At 42.3% G+C, this 23,073-nt stretch overlaps 1 protein-coding gene across 3 annotated transcripts in view; it reads right to left on the bottom strand.

The window, feature by feature from the left end:
* PLEKHG1 (pleckstrin homology and RhoGEF domain containing G1) overlaps nt 1–23,073 on the bottom strand; it is a 255,986-nt gene that overhangs the window by 15,949 nt on the left and 216,964 nt on the right. For all 3 annotated transcript variants that reach the window (XM_018053355.1, XM_018053354.1, XM_018053356.1), the window contains 8 exons: nt 20,143–20,274; nt 17,562–17,744; nt 17,375–17,470; nt 17,105–17,191; nt 11,374–11,407; nt 8,008–8,094; nt 3,995–4,033; nt 2,582–2,604 (listed from right to left, as the gene is read on the bottom strand). In XM_018053355.1, coding sequence (XP_017908844.1) covers nt 2,582–2,604; nt 3,995–4,033; nt 8,008–8,094; nt 11,374–11,407; nt 17,105–17,191; nt 17,375–17,470; nt 17,562–17,744; nt 20,143–20,274 — 681 coding nt within the window. The remainder of the gene's footprint in view (nt 1–2,581; nt 2,605–3,994; nt 4,034–8,007; nt 8,095–11,373; nt 11,408–17,104; nt 17,192–17,374; nt 17,471–17,561; nt 17,745–20,142; nt 20,275–23,073) is intronic.

Here is a 23,073-nt window from a genome sequence, read left to right as displayed (position 1 = left end):
TAACTATATTTTATTTAAAAAGTGTCAGTATTAGCTAGTTAAATCATGACAAAATATTGTGGAATTGTAACAAAACAATTTTGTGAACAGCCACAAGTCATACCTTCTTAAAGTCTTTCATTCCAAAAAAATTTCCAGAAATTTTAGAAAATTAGTAAACCTGAATGGTTATTATCAAAGTGTATTTTCAAGGTAACTACACTTGAAGTTAGGAATATGGTGGAATGTGAAATTTTATTTCAAATAAATCATCAGGAGACTGGAAGGAGCTCTTAGATTAAGAAATAATCATAGAAAGACAAATATCATATGATATCACTTATGTGTGGAATCTTAAAAAAATGATACTGAAGAACTTATTTACAAAACTGAAATAGACTCAGGGACTTAGAAAACGAGCTTATGGTTACCAAAGGGGAAGAGGGGGAGAGATAAATTAGCAGTTTGGGATTAAAACATACAGACTGCCAGATAGAAAATAGCTAACCATCCAGGACCTACTGTATAGCACAGGGAACTATAACTCGGTATCTTATCATAACTTGTAATGGAAGAGAAGATAAAAAGAGAATATATATGAAGAATTTGAAAAAGAACAGATACATGTAACTGTATAACTGAATCACTTTGTTATATACCCGAAACTAACAAAACATTGTTAATATACTATTCTACAATATAAAATAAAAATTAAAAGGAGAGTATGTATATATACATATATATGCATAACTGAATCACATTGTTCTACACTGGAAACTAAACTTTGTAAATCAACTATATTTCAGTAAAAATTGAAAAGCTAGGGAATGAGAAAAACACCTATAAGCATCAAATTAAAAAAATAAATAACTCATTAATAAAGCACACAAAAAAGGAAGAATCAGTATAGGGACTTGACATAACATAGAAGCAGGTAGTGTAGGTCCTGCAAGATGAGCATCCCCCTTCCCAGTTTTCCACATTCTCAGCATTATAGCTATTTAGCAATAAGATAACAGCCATAATTTTGGGGGCACTTGATTTGGGTCAAGTACTGTACTAATCACATTTAAAAAAAACATGCGACATTTAATCTTTATAACAATTCTGTAAGTTAGGAAACGAAGTCTTGGTAAGGTTTAACAACTTGCCTATAGTCACACAGCTTACAAATGGCAGAAATGGATTTGTATCCATGTTTTAATCCTTAGTTTACATATGAGCTAAATCTCTTTCCTTCTCTACACACACACACACACACACACACACACACACACACACACACACAGAGCTTTGGAATACATATTCTGTATATATTCTGGGAGAAAGGTTAATCTCTTTATCTCTTGGGTCTCTTTCTGCATTTAGTATACATTTTTGTTAGGAGATGGAATTTTACCACTAAGAAAAAAGCACATCGGTGCTTTATTTCTTTCTTGTCTTCAGGTTTCATAAGGTTTAGTTAGTTCCCATATGGAGACTTGGTTTGATCATTATCATGAAAAGTTTCCAAGAAGCTCCTGAGATTATATCTTACGACTAATCGAGCGATTCCTCCACCTGGTACTAAGCCAGGCTTGCTCTGTGATCATAGTTTGGCTGCTCTCGCAAAGCCACCTTCTGTTTGCTAATGAAAACAAAGTACATTTAAAAAACATCAAAATCTCTTATGTCATATTTCAGGACAGTGATTCAATTCATGTTAGTACATTTTCAAAAGTTTCCAAACAGAAATATGCACCACCTGAAAAAAACCCACCTGCCCCAATTTTAAGCAAATCATTTAAAGATAAAAACTATCGATTTTTAGATGTTTAGACAACCTGACTGGAAGATCCATCATTTATTAACATGATCCCTCTGGCCCTGTGCCAAGGAGCGGGGCAAAGCGGAGCTGTGGGGGAGATGTTCACAGCCACACCGTTACAGAACACAAAGCAAGAAGCCAAGATCAGTTCTCTAAGGATTGTTAGTTAAGCCAATCTATCAGCAGGCATTTTGGACATGGTTCACTCTGGTCAGGATACAATATTTATTGTTCATAGGTAATAAATATGAATATACATCTTCCAATAAAACATGCCATTTTTATTCCCCCTTCTCCTAACCTTTCATTGGAGGAAGAAAAATCAAAACTTGATCTAGTGAAGTTTTATTATACCACATATGATCACACCTCTCACACCAGCAGCAGGACTGCGTTCTTAGAAGGGGATGTTTGTGATTGAAGGGTTGATGCTTTGAAAAAGGAGCAAATACTCGGATGCAAGAACCTTGGTCTTACATGCACATAGGTACAGGGCAACATGGAGAGGGCCACAGCCTGTGCTGGTGCTGCATCCTAAGGCGTCTCTACAGCTTCTGGGCGGAGAGGTAGGGCAGAAAGATGGAGAAATCATCGCCTTGGTTCTGAGAGATGAAGCTGGGGGTGGGGAGGTGGGGGGAGGGTTGAGAAGGAAGAGGCCTAACTTAAATCTACTTCAACATGTAACTGTTAACACTTGGAAGATAAACTGGAGGTTAGATTTTTAAGGAGAAGATAGGTAGGTATAAAGGCTGCCCAAAGTAAACATTTCAAAATAAGGAATATAGTAACACTTACCTTTTGAATGTCTTGTACTGTTTCTGAAAAACAAAAGATTTAAAACATTTTGAAGTTTGAGGATTAAAAATGTATCTCATACATAGCTAAGCACTGATATTTTATAGAACTTTTAAACTTATTGTTAATCACTGAAACCCATTTTGACCTAATTTTCAGAAAATACCACTGAGTTATCCAAGTTACATATCCTGTACTGTAACAACTTGACATACGTCTGAGTGTTAAGTACCTTCCCTTAATCCCTGAGAGAGCAATGGACTAATTCATATTAAGTTTCAAAAGCTTTCCCTCAAAATATATATAACCTGAAAAAAATACACATGAAAATCATTTAAACATAAGATTGTACTTGTTAATTTTAAACATTTTATCGGTTGTAACAGAAAGGTATAGCATTGATCAAAAGGGTCACCTTGGCTCTGTGCTAAGGATGGTGCAGTTGTGGGGGCAGACTTACTAGCTGCATCCTCATAGATACCCTTATGATACCCTGATAATCTGTGTCTCATCTTTATATGTTAATTACAGAAGCATGTAAAGTAAAAAGCGATTGAACCCTCTCCACAAATTCTACCCCAGAGAGGCAACCCCAATCAAAAAAGTCTGATGTCCATCTTTCCAGGTCCTGTGCCCACCCCCCCCCCATTTCCTGCTAAATACATGTGCACAAGCCTATCAGTAGACAGATGTGTACGTCATTCTTTTTAACAGCTGCAGAATATTCCATGTAGTGTTCTGGATTTATAACTTTTCAAATCGTTTTTCACTAGATGGATATATTTATTATGTGGTATCTGTTAAAAACAAAAGAACACAAATACTCATAAATGTGTGAACCCTGGGTGAGTATGTCTATACAGGAAGTGTACATTGTGAAACATATACAAGTGAAAAATATGAAACTGTTGGTTCAAGGGAAAACGCACATTTAAACTTTAAGTGGGCATTAACAAATTACAAAATCCCTGCAGAAATTTATACACCAATAGTTTCAGAGTGCCTGTTTTCCTCTTCTTTTGGCCAAGCCCACAGCTCTCTCACCTCTGTTTATCTCATGTATATGTATGATTTTCTGATTACTAATGTGAGTGACCACTTGTAAATTTTATTGGCAGTTTGTGTTTCTGCCGGATTATATTATCTGCCTTCAGAATAGAAGTCCTTTGTCTTTCTTATTAATGGGATTTCTTACATCAATATTCACAAGCATTAATCTTTTTATGTCCACTGTTATCTATACTACAAACATTTTATGTCATTCAGCTTTACATTTTATAATGGGACAGTATTACTTACAGACATTAATCAAACCTGCTAATCTGTAATTCATCTGGTGTTGATTTTTCTGTATATTGTGTGATTTTGTGGATATCAACAGGAATGGAAAAAAAAAAGTGATCTAGGACTTACCGCTGGTCTTCAAAACTTTGTGTGATCTTGAGGAAGGTTCTGGGAAGAAAAATAAGGCCAGTATCATTTGTCAAACCAAATCAAGATTTTTTTCTTTATAAGTAATTATTCTTGTTCAGTCACTAAGTCGTATCCAACTCTTTGTGACTCCACAGACTGCAGCATGCCAGGTTCCTCTGTCCTCCGCTATCTCCTGGAGTTAGCTCAAATTCATGTCCATTGAGTCAGAGATGCTAGCTACCCATCTCATTCTCTGCCACCCAAATTCACCTAAATTGTGATTGCTTAGAGACACTTGGCAAGACATTCACTCTATCAAAATTGTAGGATGAACACTAAGCTATGAAATCTGGAGTCACCTAACAGAAAACCAACCCAACCCATAGTAACACAATGTTCTCAGCTTTAAGTACTACCCTCTTCCAACAACACAAGAGAAGACTCTACACACAGACATCACCAGATGGTCAACACCAAAATCAGACTGATTATATTCTTTGCAGCCAAAGATGGAGAAGCTCTATACAGTCAGCAAAAACAAGACCAGGAGCTGACTGTGGCTCAGATCATGAACTCCTTATTGCCAAATTCAGACTTAAGTTGAAGAAAGTGGGGAAAACCACTAGACCATTCAGGTATGACCTAAATCAAATCCCTTATGATTATACAGTGGAAGTGAGAAATAGATTTAAGGGACTAGATCTGATAGATAGAGTGCCTGATGAACTATGGATGGAGGTTCGTGACATTGTACAGGAGATGGGGATCAAGACCACCCCCATGGAAAAGAAATGCAAAAAAGCAAAATGGCTGTCTGGGGAGGCCTTACAAATAGCTGTGAAAAGAAGAGAAGCGAAAAGCAAAGGAGAGTAGGAAAGATATAAGTATCTGAATGCAGAGTTCCAAAGAATAGCAAGGAGAGATAAGAAAGCCTTCCTCAGCAATCAATGCAAAGAAATAGAGGAAAACAATAGAATGGGAAAGACTAGAGATCTCTTCAAGAAAATTAGAGATACCAAGGGAACATTTCATGCAAAGATGGGCACAATAAAGGACAGAAATGGTCTGGACCTAATAGAAGCAGAAGATATTAAGAAGAGGTGGCAAGAATACACAGAAGAACTGTACAAAAAAGATCTTCATGACCAAGATAATCATGATGGTGTGATCACTCACCTAGAGCCAGTCATCCTGGAATGTGAAGTCAAATGGGCCTTAGAAAGCATCACTATGAACAAAGCTAGTGGAGGTGATGGAATTCCAGTTGAGCTCTTTCAAATCCTGAAAGATGATGCTGTGAAAGTGCTGCACTCAATGTGCCAGCAAATTTGGAAAACTCAGCAGTGGCCACAGGACTGGAAAAAGTCAGTTTTCATTCCAATCCCAAAGGTCAGTTTTCATTCCAATCTCAAAGAATGTTCAAACTACCACACAACTGCACTCATCTCACATGCTAGTAAAGTAATTCTCAAAATTCTCCAAGCCAGGCTTTAGCAATATGTGAAGCGTGAACTTCCAGATGTTCAAGCTGGTTTTAGAAAAGGCAGAGGAACCAGAGATCAAATTGCCAACATCCGCTGCATCATGGAAAAAGCAAGAGAGTTCCAGAAAAACATCTACTTCTGCTTTCTTGACTACGCCAAAGCCTTTGACTGCGTGGATCACAATAAACTGTGGAAAATTCTGAAAGAGATAGGAATACCAGACCACCTGACCTGCCTCTTGAGAAACCTGTATGCAGGTCAGGAAGCAACAGTTAGAACTAGACATGGAACAACAGACTGGTTCCAAATAGGAAAAGGAGTACGTCAAGGCTGTATATTTTCACCCTGCTTATTTAACTTATATGCAGAGTACATCATGAGAAACGCTGGGCTGGAAGAAGCACAAGCTGAAATCAAGATTGCCGGGAGCAATATCAATAACTTCAGATATGCAGATGACACCACCCTTATGGCAGAAACTGAAGAGGAACTAAAAAGCTTCTTGATGAAAGTGAAAAAGCTGGCCTAAAGCTCAACATTCAGAAAATGAAGATCATGGCATCTGGTCCCATCACTTCATGGCAAATAGATGGGGAAACAGTGGAAATAGTGTCAGACTGTATTTTTCAGGGCTCCAAAATCACTGCAGATGGTGACTGCAGCCATAAAATTAAAAGACGCTTACTCCTTGGAAGGAAAGTTATGACCAACCTAGATAGCATATTGAAAAGCAGAGACATTACTTTGCCAACAAAGGTCCGTCTAGTCAAGGCTGTGGTTTTTCCAGTAGTCATGTATGGATGTGAGAATTGGACTGTGAAGAAAGTGACCACCAAAGAATTGATGCTTTTGAACTGTGGTGTTGGAGAAGACTCTTGAGAGTCCCTTGGGCTTCAAGGAGATCCAACCAGTTCATTCTAAAGGAGATCAGTCCTGGGTGTTCTTTGGAAGGACTGATGCTAAAGCTGACTCCAATATTTTGGCCACCTCATGCAAAGAATTGACTCATCAGAAAAAGACTCTGATGCTGGGAGGGATTGGGGGCAGGAGGAGAGAGGCAACAGAGGATGAGATGGCTGGATAGTATCACTGACTTGATGGACATGAGTCTGAGTGAACTCCGGCAGTTGGTGACGGAGAGGGAGGCCTGGCGTGCTGCAATTCATGGGGTCACAAAGAGTTGGACACGACTGAGCGACTGAACTGAACTGATAAGAGGATTATGCTCAATCTCCTTCTGCTAGAGCCCTATGCCAAGCCTCAGACCTCACAGGCCAACTGTCCATCTGATATGTCCCCAGCATGCCCACAGACCCAGAAAACTCAGCATATCCCCATCTCAGCTCAGCAGTCTCCCCCACAGCTGCTCCTCCATCTGTGTTTCTTATCTTGTTTATCATTCACATTATCTTCTCTACTTAGTGACCAGGACATCATTTTAAGTTTTTCCCATTTTCATCCATCACAATCTTGCAGGATCCTATTGATGTTCCATCCCAGTCACCACTCTTTTATTCCAAACTTTTAGCATCTCTCACCCAGACAAGAGGAACAGCCTCCTGCCCAGTGTCCCTGCCTACTTCATTTTCCACCTCGAGCCAGAATTCTCTTTTTAACAGGAAAACATCTCATTGCTTAAAATCCTTCCATAGCTTGCAGGTCAGGTTCAAACCCTCTGCCTGATCTACTTGGCTTTCATGATCAGGCCCTGATTTGCAAGTCTAGTCACATCTCCTCCCATTTACCTTGCTCACCTGCACCTCCAGCCTACCTTGCAGCCAAGGCCAGATAAGTGGCAATAGCTGTCTGACCTAAGGTGCGCTGGCTCAAGTCTCAGGGCCTCTGCGATGTGTTGCCCCATATCATCAGGCTCTCCAGATTCTAACTGGGGTCCTGGTCCTCTGCTCTGTGTGGTCTTCTGTCCTTCCTAGAGGGCTCACCTCTCTGTCTCCCTCCTTTTCAAAACTTCCATTCAACCTCTACAAACTCCACTGTATGAACTGCTGTTTGTTCAACCCTTTTTTGACTCTCCCACTAGGCTACCAACTCCTTGCAAGCAGAAATCATGGGCATTATTCTTACATTTTCTTGGCACAGTGTAGGAAATCAGGAACTTAGTAAATGCTGACTTAAATGAAGAAAAATCTGAGGGCTAAGGGGATACCACAAGAAGTCTTCTTTAGCAGATGTGTATTAAAATTTTAGATTTGAAGTAGCTTTGGTATATGGCATTTACAGGATACAAGTTTTCACCAGCGCCAGTAAGTAGGATTTAAACACCTGCATGCCAGTGGAAAATGCTATACAAAATGAACTTAGTTCATTGACATGTTTTATAGTAACTGAAAAATTGAGAGTTAAGTAGAAAGACTTTTTAGAACCAAAGCTTGAGAGCGTCAAAGATAATCAAACTGGCGATGTGTTCAAAAACCAGAAAGAAAATACTTTTTGGTCTAACCGAAAGGGACTTTCATTACTAGTGCCCCCAAATTATTTAATTTTTATTATATCTGATTATATTTTATTTACCAGATTTCCTTCTCAGCCGATACGGAGCAGAGCCATTTCGAGAGCCACAAGTCTGTCCCTCGGGACTGTAACAGAAGCCTGGGTAATCTGTAAAGAACCACAGATGTCTGTAAGAATGCAGTGTTCCATGCCGATCCACTTCGATGTATGGCAAAACCCACCACAATACTGTCAAGTAATTAGTCTCCAATTAAAATAAATACATCAAAAAAAAAATAGAATGCAGTGTTCCGTGACTTTTCAGAAAACAGGTAGGACTCGTCCTGGGTATCTGTAGATTTCTTTTTCATCAGACACGGTAGAATCCCTCCTTCCATAACCGGGGTTGAATATGCATCTCAAGACTTTGTGGTTACTGTGGGACCCGCAGGAATGTGTTAAAAAGGTAAACCACATTCTTCACTTTCACCCCCTCCCACACCCCCAGGCACTCACAAGTATTCTAACTACTACTTTTTTCACTCTGGCAGAAAGAGCTACAACCTTTGGCTTTCCCCTTCTTAAAAAGTTAGTTCAAATGTATAAGGTGTGGTAAATTCTGGCACCCATTCAGACTCACCAGCAACTCTGAGACCCACAGAGGTCAGACAATTCCATTAGAATAAAAAAAACAAGGCCCTTGAGAAACTGCAGGAAAGGGTCACATCAGAGACCCTGTCAAGGTACAACTGCCTAGAGAATTCCATCTGGGGAGCAATTTCAAGAGGCATTTCTGCCTGGCATGGTGGTGGAGGGTGCCAAGCCCTCCTGACCCCGTGGAAGCTGCCCTCCATGTATTTCTAGACACGCTTTAAATGGTTTTAAGTTCTCTTCTCAGAAAAGGGATTTTCATTTCATTTCATCTAAGGGGTACACAGACTTTGGATTAAGAAAATCTGGTCTGACCCTAAAGTATTGCAGCATATTCAGTGACCATCTGCACCCTGAAGCTTGAGGATAAACAGTTTTAGGATGTAGCTATAGACGGGTATTCTTCAAATTGAGGTTAAACATCTTTAGGTCTGTCTGAAGTGTGAGAAAGGTCTGAGGATTATAAACACCACATAGACTTCAATGTCAGAGTCAAAGGTATCCAAATGAGGTCATTTGGTCCAATGTACTGGCCTATTCTGTTCACAGCCAGCTGAGACCAAAGTCAGGGTACAGCAAGTAGGGTAATTTTCCTAGGCTGGGATGCTGTGGATAGACCTGGCCTGGAAGAGAGGCACAGGATGCCAGTTAGAGGCTTGCCAGCATTCTGTGTGCTCAGAGAATCTTTATCATTTTTCTGTGTTATTTATTTCTTCTTTGTTAGTTATACTCAGATCTTAAGCCTCATACTTTTTAAAAAATAAAGAATGTGTAACTACTATCTGTGTAATTTATCTGTAATTTAAATTTTTTTAGATTGGAGTGTAACCATGCTATAGTTTCAGGTGCACAGCACAGATGCTCGTCTACACACCCATGTATCCCTTGCCCCCAGCCCCATCCCCATCCAGGCTGCCACACAACACTGAGCTCCCCGTGCTATGCAGTGCGTCCTTGTTGGTGTCCAAGAGCTAACCCAGAGCCTGGCAATAAACAAACAATGTTGTCAAAGGTAGCGGCTCATGCTGAACAGCTGTGCGTGCTAAGTCACTTCAGTCCTGTCTGACTCTGTGACCCTATGGACTGTAGCCTGCCAGGCTCCTCTGTCCGTGGGATTCTCCAGGCAAGAATACTGGCATGGGTTGCCATACCCTCCTCCAGGGGATCTTCCTCAGCCAGGGGTCAAACCTGGGTCTCTTATCTCCTGCATTGGTAGGTGTTTTTGTTTTTTTGTTTTTTTTTTTTAACCACTAGCACCACCTGGGAAGCCGAAACACAGCATTCCTGGATGGGCTCAAACCACCAGCTTTTCGATTAACAGCTGAACTCATTAACCAATGGCGACACAGAGACTGGGACTGAACAGCTGACCCCTCTGGGTCTTCATATTTCTCCATCTTTCCTCCTCATTCTCACACACCCATCCATGACCTCACCTTCTCTACAGAGTGTCCACTGTATTCTACACATATTGATAAAATAAATCAGCTATATGAATATATTGTACAGCACAGGGAATACAGATAATATTTTATAACTACAAATAAAGTAAAATCTTTTAAAACTGTGAATCACTGTTGTATACCTGGGAATGATATACTGGAATTCAACTACGGAAGTATGTTAGTTGCTCAGCTGTGTCCGACTCTTTGTGACTCCATGGACTGTGCCTGCCAAGCTCCTCTGTCCATGGGATTCTCCAGGCAAGGATACTGGAGTGGGTTGCCATTCCCTTCTCCAGGGGATCTTCCCAAGCCAGGGATCAAACCTGGGTCTCCCACACTGCAGGCAGATTCTTAACTGTCTGAGCCGCCAATCAACTATACCTCCAAGAAAAAGAAAAGAATCTTAAAGAGATTTTTACTGAATAAAATAAGTGGCTTCAGAGCACACAGGGCAGTGAGCCCCAGTCTAGCTCTCTGATGGTGTCATCTTGCATCATTTCCTGGTGGGGTCCAGTGGGCATGCAATGGAGAATCTCAGTGCTGGTGCTCATTTCTGTATTTCAGTAACGTTTCATTTCTTTTCCAGCAGGACCCCACCAGGAAATGATGCAAAATGACCCCATCAGTCAGCAGGCTAGGAGGAAGAGAGGGTGTTGTGTACCTGAATTAGTGTTTGTACTTGGGGAAAGATTCTTCAAAAGTAGGAAGTTTTCAGTAAAAGTTTCTGTCAGACTTGGCTGTAAGTCTTTGAAGCTATTGCTTCTTTTTAAAGTCTGTTTAACCTGGGCAGTAACAAGGATGTGGTAAGTGCTTTGAACAGGTCTTATTTTATTGGAAAGACCTCACTTGTATGTATTCTCTGCCTGCTATGAGAAGTGTAAGACACAGTCACATGTGCGGGGGCAGTTTTAACTTGAAATGTGAGCTGTATCAGGAACCAACACCTATCGAGTTAGTGTGATTCTTACAGATAATCAATATATTTTTCGCTCATGGGGTGATGTGGGAAATGCATTGTGAGACCTTCATTGTTTTGGTGGTGATGGAGGTGGGGTACGAGGTGATCCTGGAAGCATAGCTTGCTGTGAGTTGATGTGGAGACATGTGATGAGCCATTGGTGGGCTCACAGATGAACCAGGAGAAATCAGTGGAGAAAGAAGCCAATGGGTTAACAAGAGATATCCAACTGGCTCTGTCTGTTACAACAGTGAATAGAGAGCTGCTACTTTCTTACAATTGGGTTTTGACATCTCATAATTGACAACTGACGTCTGTAAACCTGAAGATAGAAAATGTGATAGATACAAGTGGACAATGAGATTTCAAATTGTGTAAGAAAACAGAACTTACGAATGGCATCCATTTCAAGTATTGCTTGCTTGGCCTGAAATAAAGAAGATGTAGTTATAATTACAAAGACCTGTTTTGTTTGTTCCTGTTTTAAACTACCAATCCCAAGACACGTTTTATCCCACTGGGATGAGTGGTTTTTGAAAGTTTTTATAGAACTAAAACTCCTTTCTTTTAGGCACTAATACCTATTTCAAGGGATTCAAACAGTTGAGCATCCTCATGTGGGTGGTAGATGCTGTTCCTTTGGTGCCCCAGGGCTAAGCTTACAGCCTCCACCAGGCAAGAAAAAAGGGAAGGAAGAAAGGAGGGAAGGTAGGGGTAGGGGGGAGAAGATAGAGAGAGGAGGAGGAAGGGAAAAGAAGAGGGAAAGAGAGAAAGACACTTTCACCAAAGGATCCATACCTTGGCTGAGCAGCTTATCACACAATCTAGATTCCTTCTATGCAACCCTGTTCTATTGAATCCAATCTCAAATCTATGCAATCAAAGGTTCAAGGAACAGAGCCTACACCATCAGCCCTCCTCCTATCACGGGGGCATGATAACTCTTTTGAGCTGAATGCAAAATAGTGCCTATGTTTTCCTCCCTCCAAATATGATGCACTTATCAGCTGACTCTCCCAGCTCCCTGCAGCATGCCTGCACCACCATCTCGTTTGTGTGCCCTGGAATATCCCGAGGGGGAGAAAGAGCTGCAGTGTGGGAGATGAGCCCTGGAGGACACAGTCCATGATTCGGCTCTAGCTCTTAACTAGGCAAGTGCTCTCACATTTCTGCATAAGTTCCCTCAACCTGAAGATGGTCAGATAGGATTCACCTTTCATACTTGCTACTGGTAGCAAACGACAGCCATTTAACCCAGTTAGTTACCATCTACTCCCGCAACCTTGACTCTTGCTTCCTATACATACATCCTTCTCCCCACCTCAACCCTGAGCTTCTGAAGTTTATTGCTTTGAGGCTTCTTTTGGTTATGATTGTTGTCATATGTTATCAATGTTTAGGGAACTATAAAAAGATAAGTTAAGGGCCTTAACATGAATTATTTTGCCCAAGGATTCAAAGAAGAAAAAAAATTAGGTAGGCTTTCTTGCATCTTGAATGTCATTTTCATTTTTCAAGGCAGTGTGACTGAGCCTATATTATGCTAAGAATAACTTACAAAATAATTTTACTTTGTTGCAGTATGTGACATCACAGTAAAAATGCCTAGGCTAAGTGGCAATTAAAAAACAAAAGCCTTGATGCAGTCACCTTAATTTTGAGAAAATAAGCGTTTATTCTTTTTTATAACACTGATATTTTTACCATACATTTAGAGTTTGAGGTTACTAGTCAAGTTAATTTTAGACACAAATGTTAGCTCAATTTCTGTGAAGGGCATTTGCAGAACCATGTGTATATAGAAAATCCAACAGTTTCTACCTGCACCCTATTACCAATTAATCTGGACAAAAGTTAGTGTATATACCACATATATAGATGGACCATATGGCTAATTTCCAGGAAGTTTCTTGATATTTATAAGCTTGACTTTAAGAACTCAGTGTTTTTTTCTTGCCTTGACATTTAATATCAAAACGTACTATTCCCACATTTTCCACTAGAGGTCAGTCAAGGACCATCACAGAATTAAAGGACCAGAAGGCGGTTTTGTTCTTTGTCGTTTGTTCAGTTGCTAAGTTGTGTTGACCCTTTAGGAGGAACCTAACTTCTTAAGGTGTTAAATAGTAGAACAATGATACATTTTTTGATATTTTTCCCATTACGCATTTCATTTAAAAAGAGTAAATATCTTTTGAAAGCTTTAAGAAAATAATTTAAGAAATAGTCTTAAGGAAAGTGAAAAATTCAAATTAGTAATAATCCTGCTTAAATAAAATAGAAAATTATCACAACCTTATAGTGGATATAATATAGTAAATAAGAGTGCTTTCATTTTCCCTGGGAACAATGTAGTTAAGACCATCTCTGGGGCCAGGCAGAACTGGGTTTGAATCTGGACTCAGTCCAGATTGCATAAACTAGGGCAGTTTACTTTCCATCTCTGAGCCTCTGTTTTTATTTCTCTAGAAGGGGGAGAACAAGACCTTTAGCAGAAGGCATTTTGCTAAAAGGAAGAAATAAGCATACAAAGTACTCAGCACACTGTATGGTGCTCAAGCATTTGTAGCTGAAAAAAATAGATTTTACATCCTAAAAGGGTCAGGGACAAAAAAGTACAATTCTACCGTGACTCTGTTAACCCTTATAAAATATAAAGGGAACACTGCTTGGAATATACACCCCCTAGCGTGGGAGAAAGAGGAAGTTCCATAAGCTAGCTTCATTTTGTAATGGCCAATAACTGCCTTTCAGAACCCCTTTGGCAGTTTTGATTTCCCCAGGGACAGGTGAACAACAGGTGGGGCTTATGAATGGTACCTGCCATTGCTCAGAAGGGCATTCCAAGAGACGAGGCCAGCAGACAAATGATTAAGTATGAAGAAAATGCATTCACCTCTCTGCGCGAGTTACCTGACCCCTTGGAAGGCCCTGATGAGCTGAGACTCACGCCTCACTCAAAGCCCACACCCATGCACATTCATTTCCTGGGCACGGAAGCGCTGCTGACAGCCCCTGAGGACAAGCTTCAAAGACTTTTCAAAAAGTATGCAAAGAGCAAACAGACTTTCTCAGAAATCTCAGATAGCGTCATTTCCCACCCAGTTCTACTCTCATGAGCATCGTCCCATTTACCGCTCTACTTGCCTCCTCCCTGCCCCAGCATAGACCCCTTCCCCATACACTCGGATCCTCATATCCTTTAGGACATCTAACCTTTCCCTTCACTCTAGAACAGCAAGCAACGCATAATCACAGCCGCCCCCAGAGCCTGTCATCACCCAGAAGTGCCCTCCCTTGCAGGTAGGACTCCAGAAGTCCCCCTTCAGTGACAGACCTCTGTATTTCCATCTCTCCACCCAGACTCTTGATGAACCAGTTCTCTGACTCATCCTTCATGCACCTGTTTTCCTGGTTGGTTTCACGCTCCACTCAGCCTGGGAATTATGCTCAATCACTGCAGGTTGGATACTGGTTAGCACTCTGCCTTCCCTGTTGATCTTTCCCCTCATGGCTCTGCTGGTCCCCAACCTTGGGCAACCCATGTGTGCCAGGGTTCTTCACACTAGTTTCAAAGTTGCTGAGTAATCACATTGGTTCGTGGTGGTCAGCCTCAGTGGGGTCCAGGATTCCTTTCACAGATGGCTGTAGTCAGCCCCACTGACTCTCTAGCCTGTGGTTTTTAAAAAAATATTTATTTATTTGGTTGCACTAGGTCTTAGCTATGGCACATGGTATCTCTGATCTCCACTGCTGAATCCAAGATCTTTACTTGTGGCATGGGAACTCTTAATTGCAGCATGTGGGATCTATTTCCCTGACCAGGGATCAAACCCAGGCCCCCAGCATTGGGGGCACAGAGTCTTAGCCCCTGGACTACCAGGAAAGTCCCTAGTCTATGTTCTTTAGCACGTGCTCTGAATCTCCCTTCTTGCCCTTGGACACCTAGCCCCATCTTTGCTTCCACTCACCCAGCAGATGCTATTACCAGCAACTTTAGTGAAGGCACACCCTTTAAGCTCTCTCAAGTCCACCTCAAAGTTTATCCTCTCTTTATTTTTCTTCTTCCCCTAGCTCAGGGAAGATGTTTCTGACTCTTGACAAGACTAACCCCTACACCTACTGGTAAAGTTAACATAAAAAGCGTAATTAGTATAGAGAAGGTGAATAGATTCCTTAATTTTATATAGAGTTGCACCAATTCTTGGTTCCTAAGACCAAGGGAATTAGTTCTAGCTTTTAAAAGCTTGAAAAAGCCATGTTTTTATATATGAAGGTGTGCATTAGCAGTTCTTGCATATTTTTTCAATAAATAGTAAGTTTTGAGTTCCCATCATTATATTCACAATCTAATGTTTTTATTAGACTATATTTACAGTACACACCCCCACCCCAAATTTTGGATTAAGGATGTCCCTATCCTTCCATCTCCCCAGAGTTACATTCCAAGGAGTACCCCACCTCTTATCTTTCCTGTCTCCTGTTTCCTTTCCTCATCCCCTCAGCTTACATGCTCACGACATTCTTCATGAGAGCAAAGTGTCTTTCTTTGCTCTTATCTCTCCTCACTACTGCTTGTCCTTTCTGAACTTTGCTTAAAAAAAGAAGGCCACACCCAGTCTGTTCCTTATTTCTCTTCAACCCACTGTTCTTTCTCTCCCTTATCTCTTAGTTGCCAAGCCTAATATCTGTTTTTGTTGGAATCTGTTGTCATCTCTTCGGCCTTTGAGACGGTTACTCCACTCTTTCTCAGGGAGGTTCTTTCCTTCCTTCCTTACCATACTTTCTCCTTCGGTTTTCTTACTGCCTCATTTGGCCACTTTTTCTTTGGTTCTTCTCCAAATCCTCCGCCCCTTGCCAAGCACTTAGATGTTGGATTCCCAAGGGTCTGTTTTCCCGTTATGCATTTGTGTGGGCCCTCCTATCAAATCTCCGGGCTTTGGTGACTGCCAGGGTGGACAGACCTGCGTCTCTCCTGCAGCTGAACTGCCCCTGCACATGGGCCACCATGCCTCCCTCTCAGGCCCATCCAACCGGTTCCTCTCCCTGGCAGCCTGTCTTGGAACTTAACACCAGCCTCTTGGCCCAACACCTGACTCATCCTGACTTACTTCTCCCTCCCCGCTTCCACACTGCCTCTCCTCCTCCTCTTCTGCCACCCGGCAGTGCCCCTCTTCTCCTTTCCAGCACACCACGGAGACCTGCCGATTCTTTTCCTGCTACCAGTGATGCTCTACCAGCTTATCCGTCACACTGCCCCCAAAATGACAGTCTCAGACCACAGCACAGACCATCCCCTCCCTCCAAAAGCTTCAGGAGCTTCCCCCTCCAATAATCCAGGTTCCTCAGTGTGTCTGTGTGTGTGTGTTCAAAGCCTTCCAAGGTCAGCTGACTGCTTTCCACTTCTCTAATCTTACCTCCTACTCCATCTCCTGAGAACTTGACCATTCAATCTGAGAACTTCCATTTGAGCACAGTCTGTGTGCTGTTGAACACAGGGCCCCTTTTCACACCTCTTTGATTTTTGTTTATGCTGTTCTCTCAGCTTGGTTTCCCTTGTTCTTTTCCCCATTTAATAAAAATATTCCTCCTCCACCAAGACTGAGGTAGAAGGCATTTTCTTTCCTCTCCTCACTCGACCATAAACTTGAATACTTTACTCGTCCACAATACTTGGCTTATCTCTCTATTAATTCATCATATTTAGCAAACAGTTCATCATTTATAGGACTAGCTCCCTTGTCTGCAGATTCCTTCACAGCCAAGTCTGGGTCTTGCTTCCCACAGAACCTAAGCCAGCTTTATTTACCCTAGGTGCTTAGCACAGTATTGACTAATTCTCATAACTCCCTTATTTTGTACTAGTGCTCTAGAAAATTTTTTTACAATCTTTCCCTTATTTTTCTTCTTTCAAACAACAACGACATTAATGAACCAAAAACTCTCTGCAGAGTCTCTCTGAATATGAATCTTTTCAGTATGAATGGCTGGTGCAATTGTTTCCTTATGTAGCTTCTCTTTCAACAGTCTTCATTTTGAAAAGTGTACATTTATTCCCATCAGGCTGTCTTCCTGAGACCTGAATTCCCTTCCATTTTATTGTTCGTTGCCCTCATGGTCTTACCTTAGCTGGAATCTTTGCTGCATGATTCTCCAGGATCAGCCTCTTCAGGTGCAGAACCCACAGGCGTTTGTCTTGCTGCGACTTCGCCTACCAGGAGGAGAGGTGGACAGTCATGCAATCCTACCTCTCACAAGACACAGCCACCCCTAGGACCTCTGACTGGACGGGACGCACGCAGGGTGGCCAGCAAGCCGTGGAAAGGCCATCAGGCACGTGACGCTCATCATGCATGAGGGTGAGCCTCACAGGGAGGCAAAGGGATGCTGGTACCTGAACCGTGTGCTGCAGCTTGGGGTTCTTGTAGTGGAAGACGCTGAAGCTGAGGGGCTCCTTTGGGATCACTTCCACCAGCATGAGGTTGCCGCACTGGAGGGGCAAGCAGAGAGGGTGAGGCAGGCTCGCAAGGGAGTGGAACCAGCGCTCCCAGTCCCCACCCGGGACACCCACTCAGACCTACCAGGATGTGGGCTTTGTATGTAAACGTGTCATCTCTCTTCTTGGTGATGAGCAGCAGCTTGTCAAAGAGGAAGAGCGTCCGCTCATTCTTGGCCCGCTGGAGGCGAAAGGTCCCTTCGAGCACTAGCTCCCCGTAGCTGGTCAGGTCTGGCCCCTTCCAGTTGGTGAGCAAACTCTGTATCTCCTGAAAGAGTGAACATGCCCTGTGATTAAACAGGAGGTGGGAGGGCAAGGTGGGGAGGACCTTGGGAAGGTCCTGTTCCAGGGACCTGTTTGTTGAGCTTTGATGGGTGCGTGCATGCTGAGTTCCTTCAATCATGTCTGACTCTCTACAACTCTATGGATGGTAGCCTGCCAGGTTCCTCTGTCCATAGGATTCTCCAGGCAAGAGTACTGGAGTGGGTTGCCATGCCCACCTCCAGGGATCTTCCTGACCCAGAGGTCGAAAGTGCCTCTTATGTTTTGGGCTTTGGTAGGTGGGTTCTTTACCACTAGCACCACCTGGGAAGCCCACTGAGCCTCAGGAATGGGGTCCAAATACCTGCAGCAGGGTCTCAGGGTCCTGGGTGGTGTCTGATGTCCACGACATTTAGGGCTGGTGTCTCTTCAGGGTTAATAGAACTTAACCAAGGTGTTATTTGACAGGTTGCTAATTACTTCTTCCCCTCCTGCAATAATCCCTCTAAGGCAGTGAGGGTGTCTTTCAAAAGCCAGGAACAGAGGCTGCCAGTGTGTGACCGTCTCACCATCCTTCCCAAGATATGCTCATCCCTTATCTTGGACCAAACCCTTCAGAGCTACTGACCTAAAAACCTTCTTCCAGAAACTGAAGTCACACCAGATACAAGTAACCCATAATGAAAACTGGTAGAAGATCACACAAGATACATCTTCTCAGAAATTCTCTGACATTAATCCCATTCATTGGGGGAAAGGAAATGGACGTTTCTTCACCAGTGTGTTTTATGTTTGTTTTTGTCTTTTGGCTGCATCGGATCTTAGTTGTGGCTCACAGGTTCAGTAGTTCCCGTGTGTGGGCTTGGTTGCCCCTTGGCATATGGGATCTTAGTTTCCCGGTCAGGGATCGAACTCATGTCCTCTGCATTGGAAGGCAGATTCTTAACCACTGGACCACCAGGGAAGTCCCCCATTGCATTTTTAATGGAACTTGATAAATAGAAATGGATAACCGGACTTTGAAGTTTCTTTGGGATATATTGTATATCCATATTAACTTTTTAAAGAAAATGGATTTTGTTATTTTGTGAAAATGAAAATATTAAAAAACAGCACTGAGTTAAGCAGCCCACAAAACCACTTGAAAATTCTTAAGCTGAAGGTACAAACGGAGGTGATTCAGAGCCAGAGACTGATTTAGTGGTGTCTTCAGACTGCCAGACAGACTCCTAAGCTATGAAAAAACAGTCACTGAGCCATTTCTGAATATCTAGCTGACATTATGTCCACAGAACACTTCAATGATGAAGCATTAAAACCTTTATTATTGCTTACACAAAGCAGATATGGCCTGGAAGATTAGAATGTCCTCTTCCTTTGATTTTTGACATTCAATTACTATCCTCTGGCTGCACATAGATGAAACCTAGAGCTCTGTTCGAATGTGTGGGCCAAAGGACATGGGTTTCTCCCAAGCTGAACACAGGTGCTCTGCATAGCATGGAGTCACACTGGGCTTTTCTGTTACTCCAGGGACAACCAAGAGCCTCGGCCTAGTCTCTGAGCAGACACGACCTTCAGTTTTTAAATAGCGCATCTTCTAAGGTACCTAGGACATGGTCACTGACTTAGCATCCATCCAAAGTTCCCAGGAATTTAGAGCTAAATACAGTGACGATGGAAGGGACATTAGCAAATGTGTCTTGTTTTAAAAGTGAGGGGTCTAAAATGCCACGGTACGTCCCCTTCCCAGGAAAGCTGCCAAGGACCTGGTTCTGGACTTAGTCCTCCTTCCTGAGTCCCCCGCCGCATCACCACATGTTCACCATCTCATGACTTTGTGAATTAGTGACAGAGAAACAGAGGCTTAAAACCCTTTTACACAGTTTGGACCCTCAGTTGTGTCTGACTCTTTGCAACCGCATGGACTGTAGCCTGTCAGGCTCCACTGTCCACGGAATTCTCCAGGCAAGAATACTGGAGTGGATTGCCATTCCATTCTCCAGGGGATCTTCCTGACCCAGGGATTTATTTATTTTTAATTGAAGGATAACAACTTTGCAATACTGTGTTGGTTTCTGCCATACATCATGAATTAGCCATAGGTATACGTATGACCCCTCCCTCTTGAACCTCCCTCCCACCTCCCACTCCATCCCACCCCTTGAGGTTGTCACAGAGCCCCAGTTTGAGTTCCCTGAGTCATAATAACTACATTCAACAATGATCAGTATTATTGATGGCCTACTCTTTTCTTTTTTTTTGGTCCTGATGTTTCTTAGCGAGATCTGTGATGAAGACCCTGGGTGGCCTGCAAGACTGAGCAGGCTTAACATCTGATTTGGGAAACGGTAGCAAGCAATAGGCCCATGGCCTCGCCAGACACGGCCACCCCGAGGCCTCACCTGCAGGCGGACAGCGTGTTCATGTTTCCGCTTCATGTCATTGATGTGCCAGGCTACTCTCTGCATCGTGTCTATGGCGTCAAGCACCACATCGTAGCCCTCTGTGTCCTTGTCAAGGTGATTTTCTATTTCCTAAAACAAAAACAAACAAACAGCAAAAAACCACTCTAATTATTTTCTTTTTTTCCCCCATATATTCACTGAAACAAATGGTACTTCTAAGATGAGTTTCTCATTTTATTTTTGCTTTTTATTTACACACTACTATCTTTCCTTAAGATCTTGAGATAACTACCAGAAAAACCTGCAAAGAAATGATAAGAATGAATTAAAGTGGAGTTAGGAAAGATAGAAGTTGATTAGAATTTTACAAGGAGGAATTTGACAAGGATGATGAAATAAGCATATAGACCATTAAGTCTCACAGAGACATCAGGGTGATTGTAGGAGATTTCTGAAATTCCTGGTGGCCAATGTATATAGTTCTCTCTGTTAAAATACAGAAAATATACTGATTTTTTTTTTTTCTCCCAGAGGAAGCAAAACATCACACACAGGGCTTAGTACATAACAAACTAAAGAAGAAAAAGAACACAGTGGACATTATGTTTAAAAAAAAAAAAAACCTCTGTAGAAAGTGTATTTTCATGTAGTCAAGGCTTTAAAGCCCAAATGAAATTCACTAAAGATACTCCTTCTGAGTGTTGAGAGAGAGCTTATAGTTCAAGTATTCACTCTCTGATATTCAGAAGAATGTAACACCAGCACTTAGCTAAGCTTTGGAATTCCACAATCCCAGGCAGATGAGAAAGGGACAGGGTTCTTTTCCAGTTCTTTCAGGTACACAAGACACATGTCCCTAGACTTCTGTGAGTCTAAGGATATAGGGACTATTGCATAGTCCCTTTAATCCTTTATCTTCTCAAAAGTGCCCACGAGAGAACTAGGTGGCAAGTAAATGCTTATTTAATTGAAGCTGTATCTTGTTAAAAGAGCAGCAATACCTTGTAGGTATCTAAATTCCAATGTAAATATCTAAAACAGTAAGAAGATATTATGATCAATTAGATTGTTCTATGATCCTTATCATGCACACATGTTAAGCTCAAGGGTAGAGGTTGAATCTCATGGTATAAATTATGAAAATTCCATTGTTTTATAGTCACTTTGTTCACTTTTACTGAATCCTCAAACTTTCCATCCAGCTAGAAACTGGCAAGGAATTTACATTTTCTTTCTACACTCAGACTCAGCTGTTAGAAAGGTCCTATGAAACCATATCACTAATAACTTCCAGATAAGATCAAGGGCAGCACCCCACTTCAGTACTTCTGCCTGGAAAATCCCATGGGCGGAGAAGCCTGGCGGGCTGCAGTCCATGGGGTAACTAAGAGTTGGACACGACTGAGCGATTTCACTTTCATGCAAATGGCAACCCACTCCAGTGTTCTTGCCTGGAGAATCCCAGGGATGGGGGAGCCTGGTGGGCTGCCGTCTATGGGGTTGCACAGAGTCGGACACGATTGAAGTGACTTAGCAGCAGCAGTAGCAGCAGCAAGATCAAGAGCAAACTTTAAAAAGTAATCATTTCTTCTTTTAGCCTGAGAGGCACTCCTGTTGATCATAAACAGACTCAGAAGTACAGAGTGTATTCCTGTGGGGATCTTCACGGGTGACTACACAACTTTGAAGGGATGTGAAAGACACAGAAGGAACACTTTAAACCAAGTATGAAAGCAAAAATACTCCAGGAAACCGGAAGTTAGTTTTAAATTCATCTAACTACTGCTCGTCCCTTTTTTCTTTACTGTCAGCTGTTACAGACCTAGTGGTTGTATCTTCCACAAATTAGTATGTTGAAATCCTTTCCTTTAATGTGCTGGGATTAGGATGGGGGCTTTTGGAGGTGACTAGGCCATGCAATGGAGAAGGCAATGGCACCCCACTCCAGTACTCTTGCCTGGAAAATCCCATGGACAGAGGAGCCTGGTAGGCTGCAGTCCATGGGGTCGCCAAGAGTCAGACACGACTGAAGTGACTTAGCAGTAGCAGTAGCAATATCAGGCCATGCAAACGGTGACTGCAGCCATGAAATTAGAAGAAGCTTGCTTCTTGGAAGGAAAGCTATGACAAACCCAGACAGTGCAGAAAAAGCAGATTCATCCCTTTGCTGACAAAGGTCCGTATGGTTTTTCCAGTAGTCACGTACAGATGTGAGAGCTGGACCATAAAGAAGGCTGAGCACCAAAGGATTCATGATTTTGAATTGTGGTGCTGGAGAAGATTCTTGAGAGTCCTTTGGACTGCAAGGAGATTAAACCAGTCAGTTCTAAAGGAAATCAACTGTCTATTCATTGGAAGGACTGATGCTGAAGCGCCAATACTTTGGCTACATCATGCGAAGAGTCAACTCATTGGAAAAGACCCTGATGCTGGGAAAGACTGAACCCAAAGGAGAAAGGGGTGGCAGAGGATGAGATGGTTGGATGGCATCACTAATCCAATGGACGTGAATTTGAGCAAACTCCGGGAGACAGTGGAGGACAGGGGAGCCTGGTATGCTGCTGTCCAGGGACTGCAGAGAACCGAATAGGACTTAGCGACCAAACAAGCGGCCCGAGAGTGGTGCCATCATAAAAGGGGTTAGCGCTCTCATGAAAGGGACCCCAGAGAGCAGTCCTGCCTCTTTCTACCACGCGAGGAAGCGAAGAGGAGAAGGCCGGCTGCAAACGAGAACTCAGCCATGCTCGCCCCCTGGGCTTTGGCTTGTAGCCTCCAACACTGAGAAATAAATGTTTGCTGTCCAAGTCACCCAGGCTATGGCATTTTGTTATAACAGCATGTACTAATATCCCAGCTTTTAATTTAGAGGGTGAGGGCTGTTCTTCCTAGCAGTTAACTCTTTGTAAGAATCTCAAGTGGAGTCTTGTT

This window comes from Capra hircus, chromosome 9 (assembly GCF_001704415.2).
Source record: "Capra hircus breed San Clemente chromosome 9, ASM170441v1, whole genome shotgun sequence".
Lineage (NCBI taxonomy): Eukaryota > Metazoa > Chordata > Mammalia > Artiodactyla > Bovidae > Capra > Capra hircus.
Note: the sequence above shows the minus strand (reverse complement) of the source record. Positions and strands in the feature narration are given on the sequence as shown.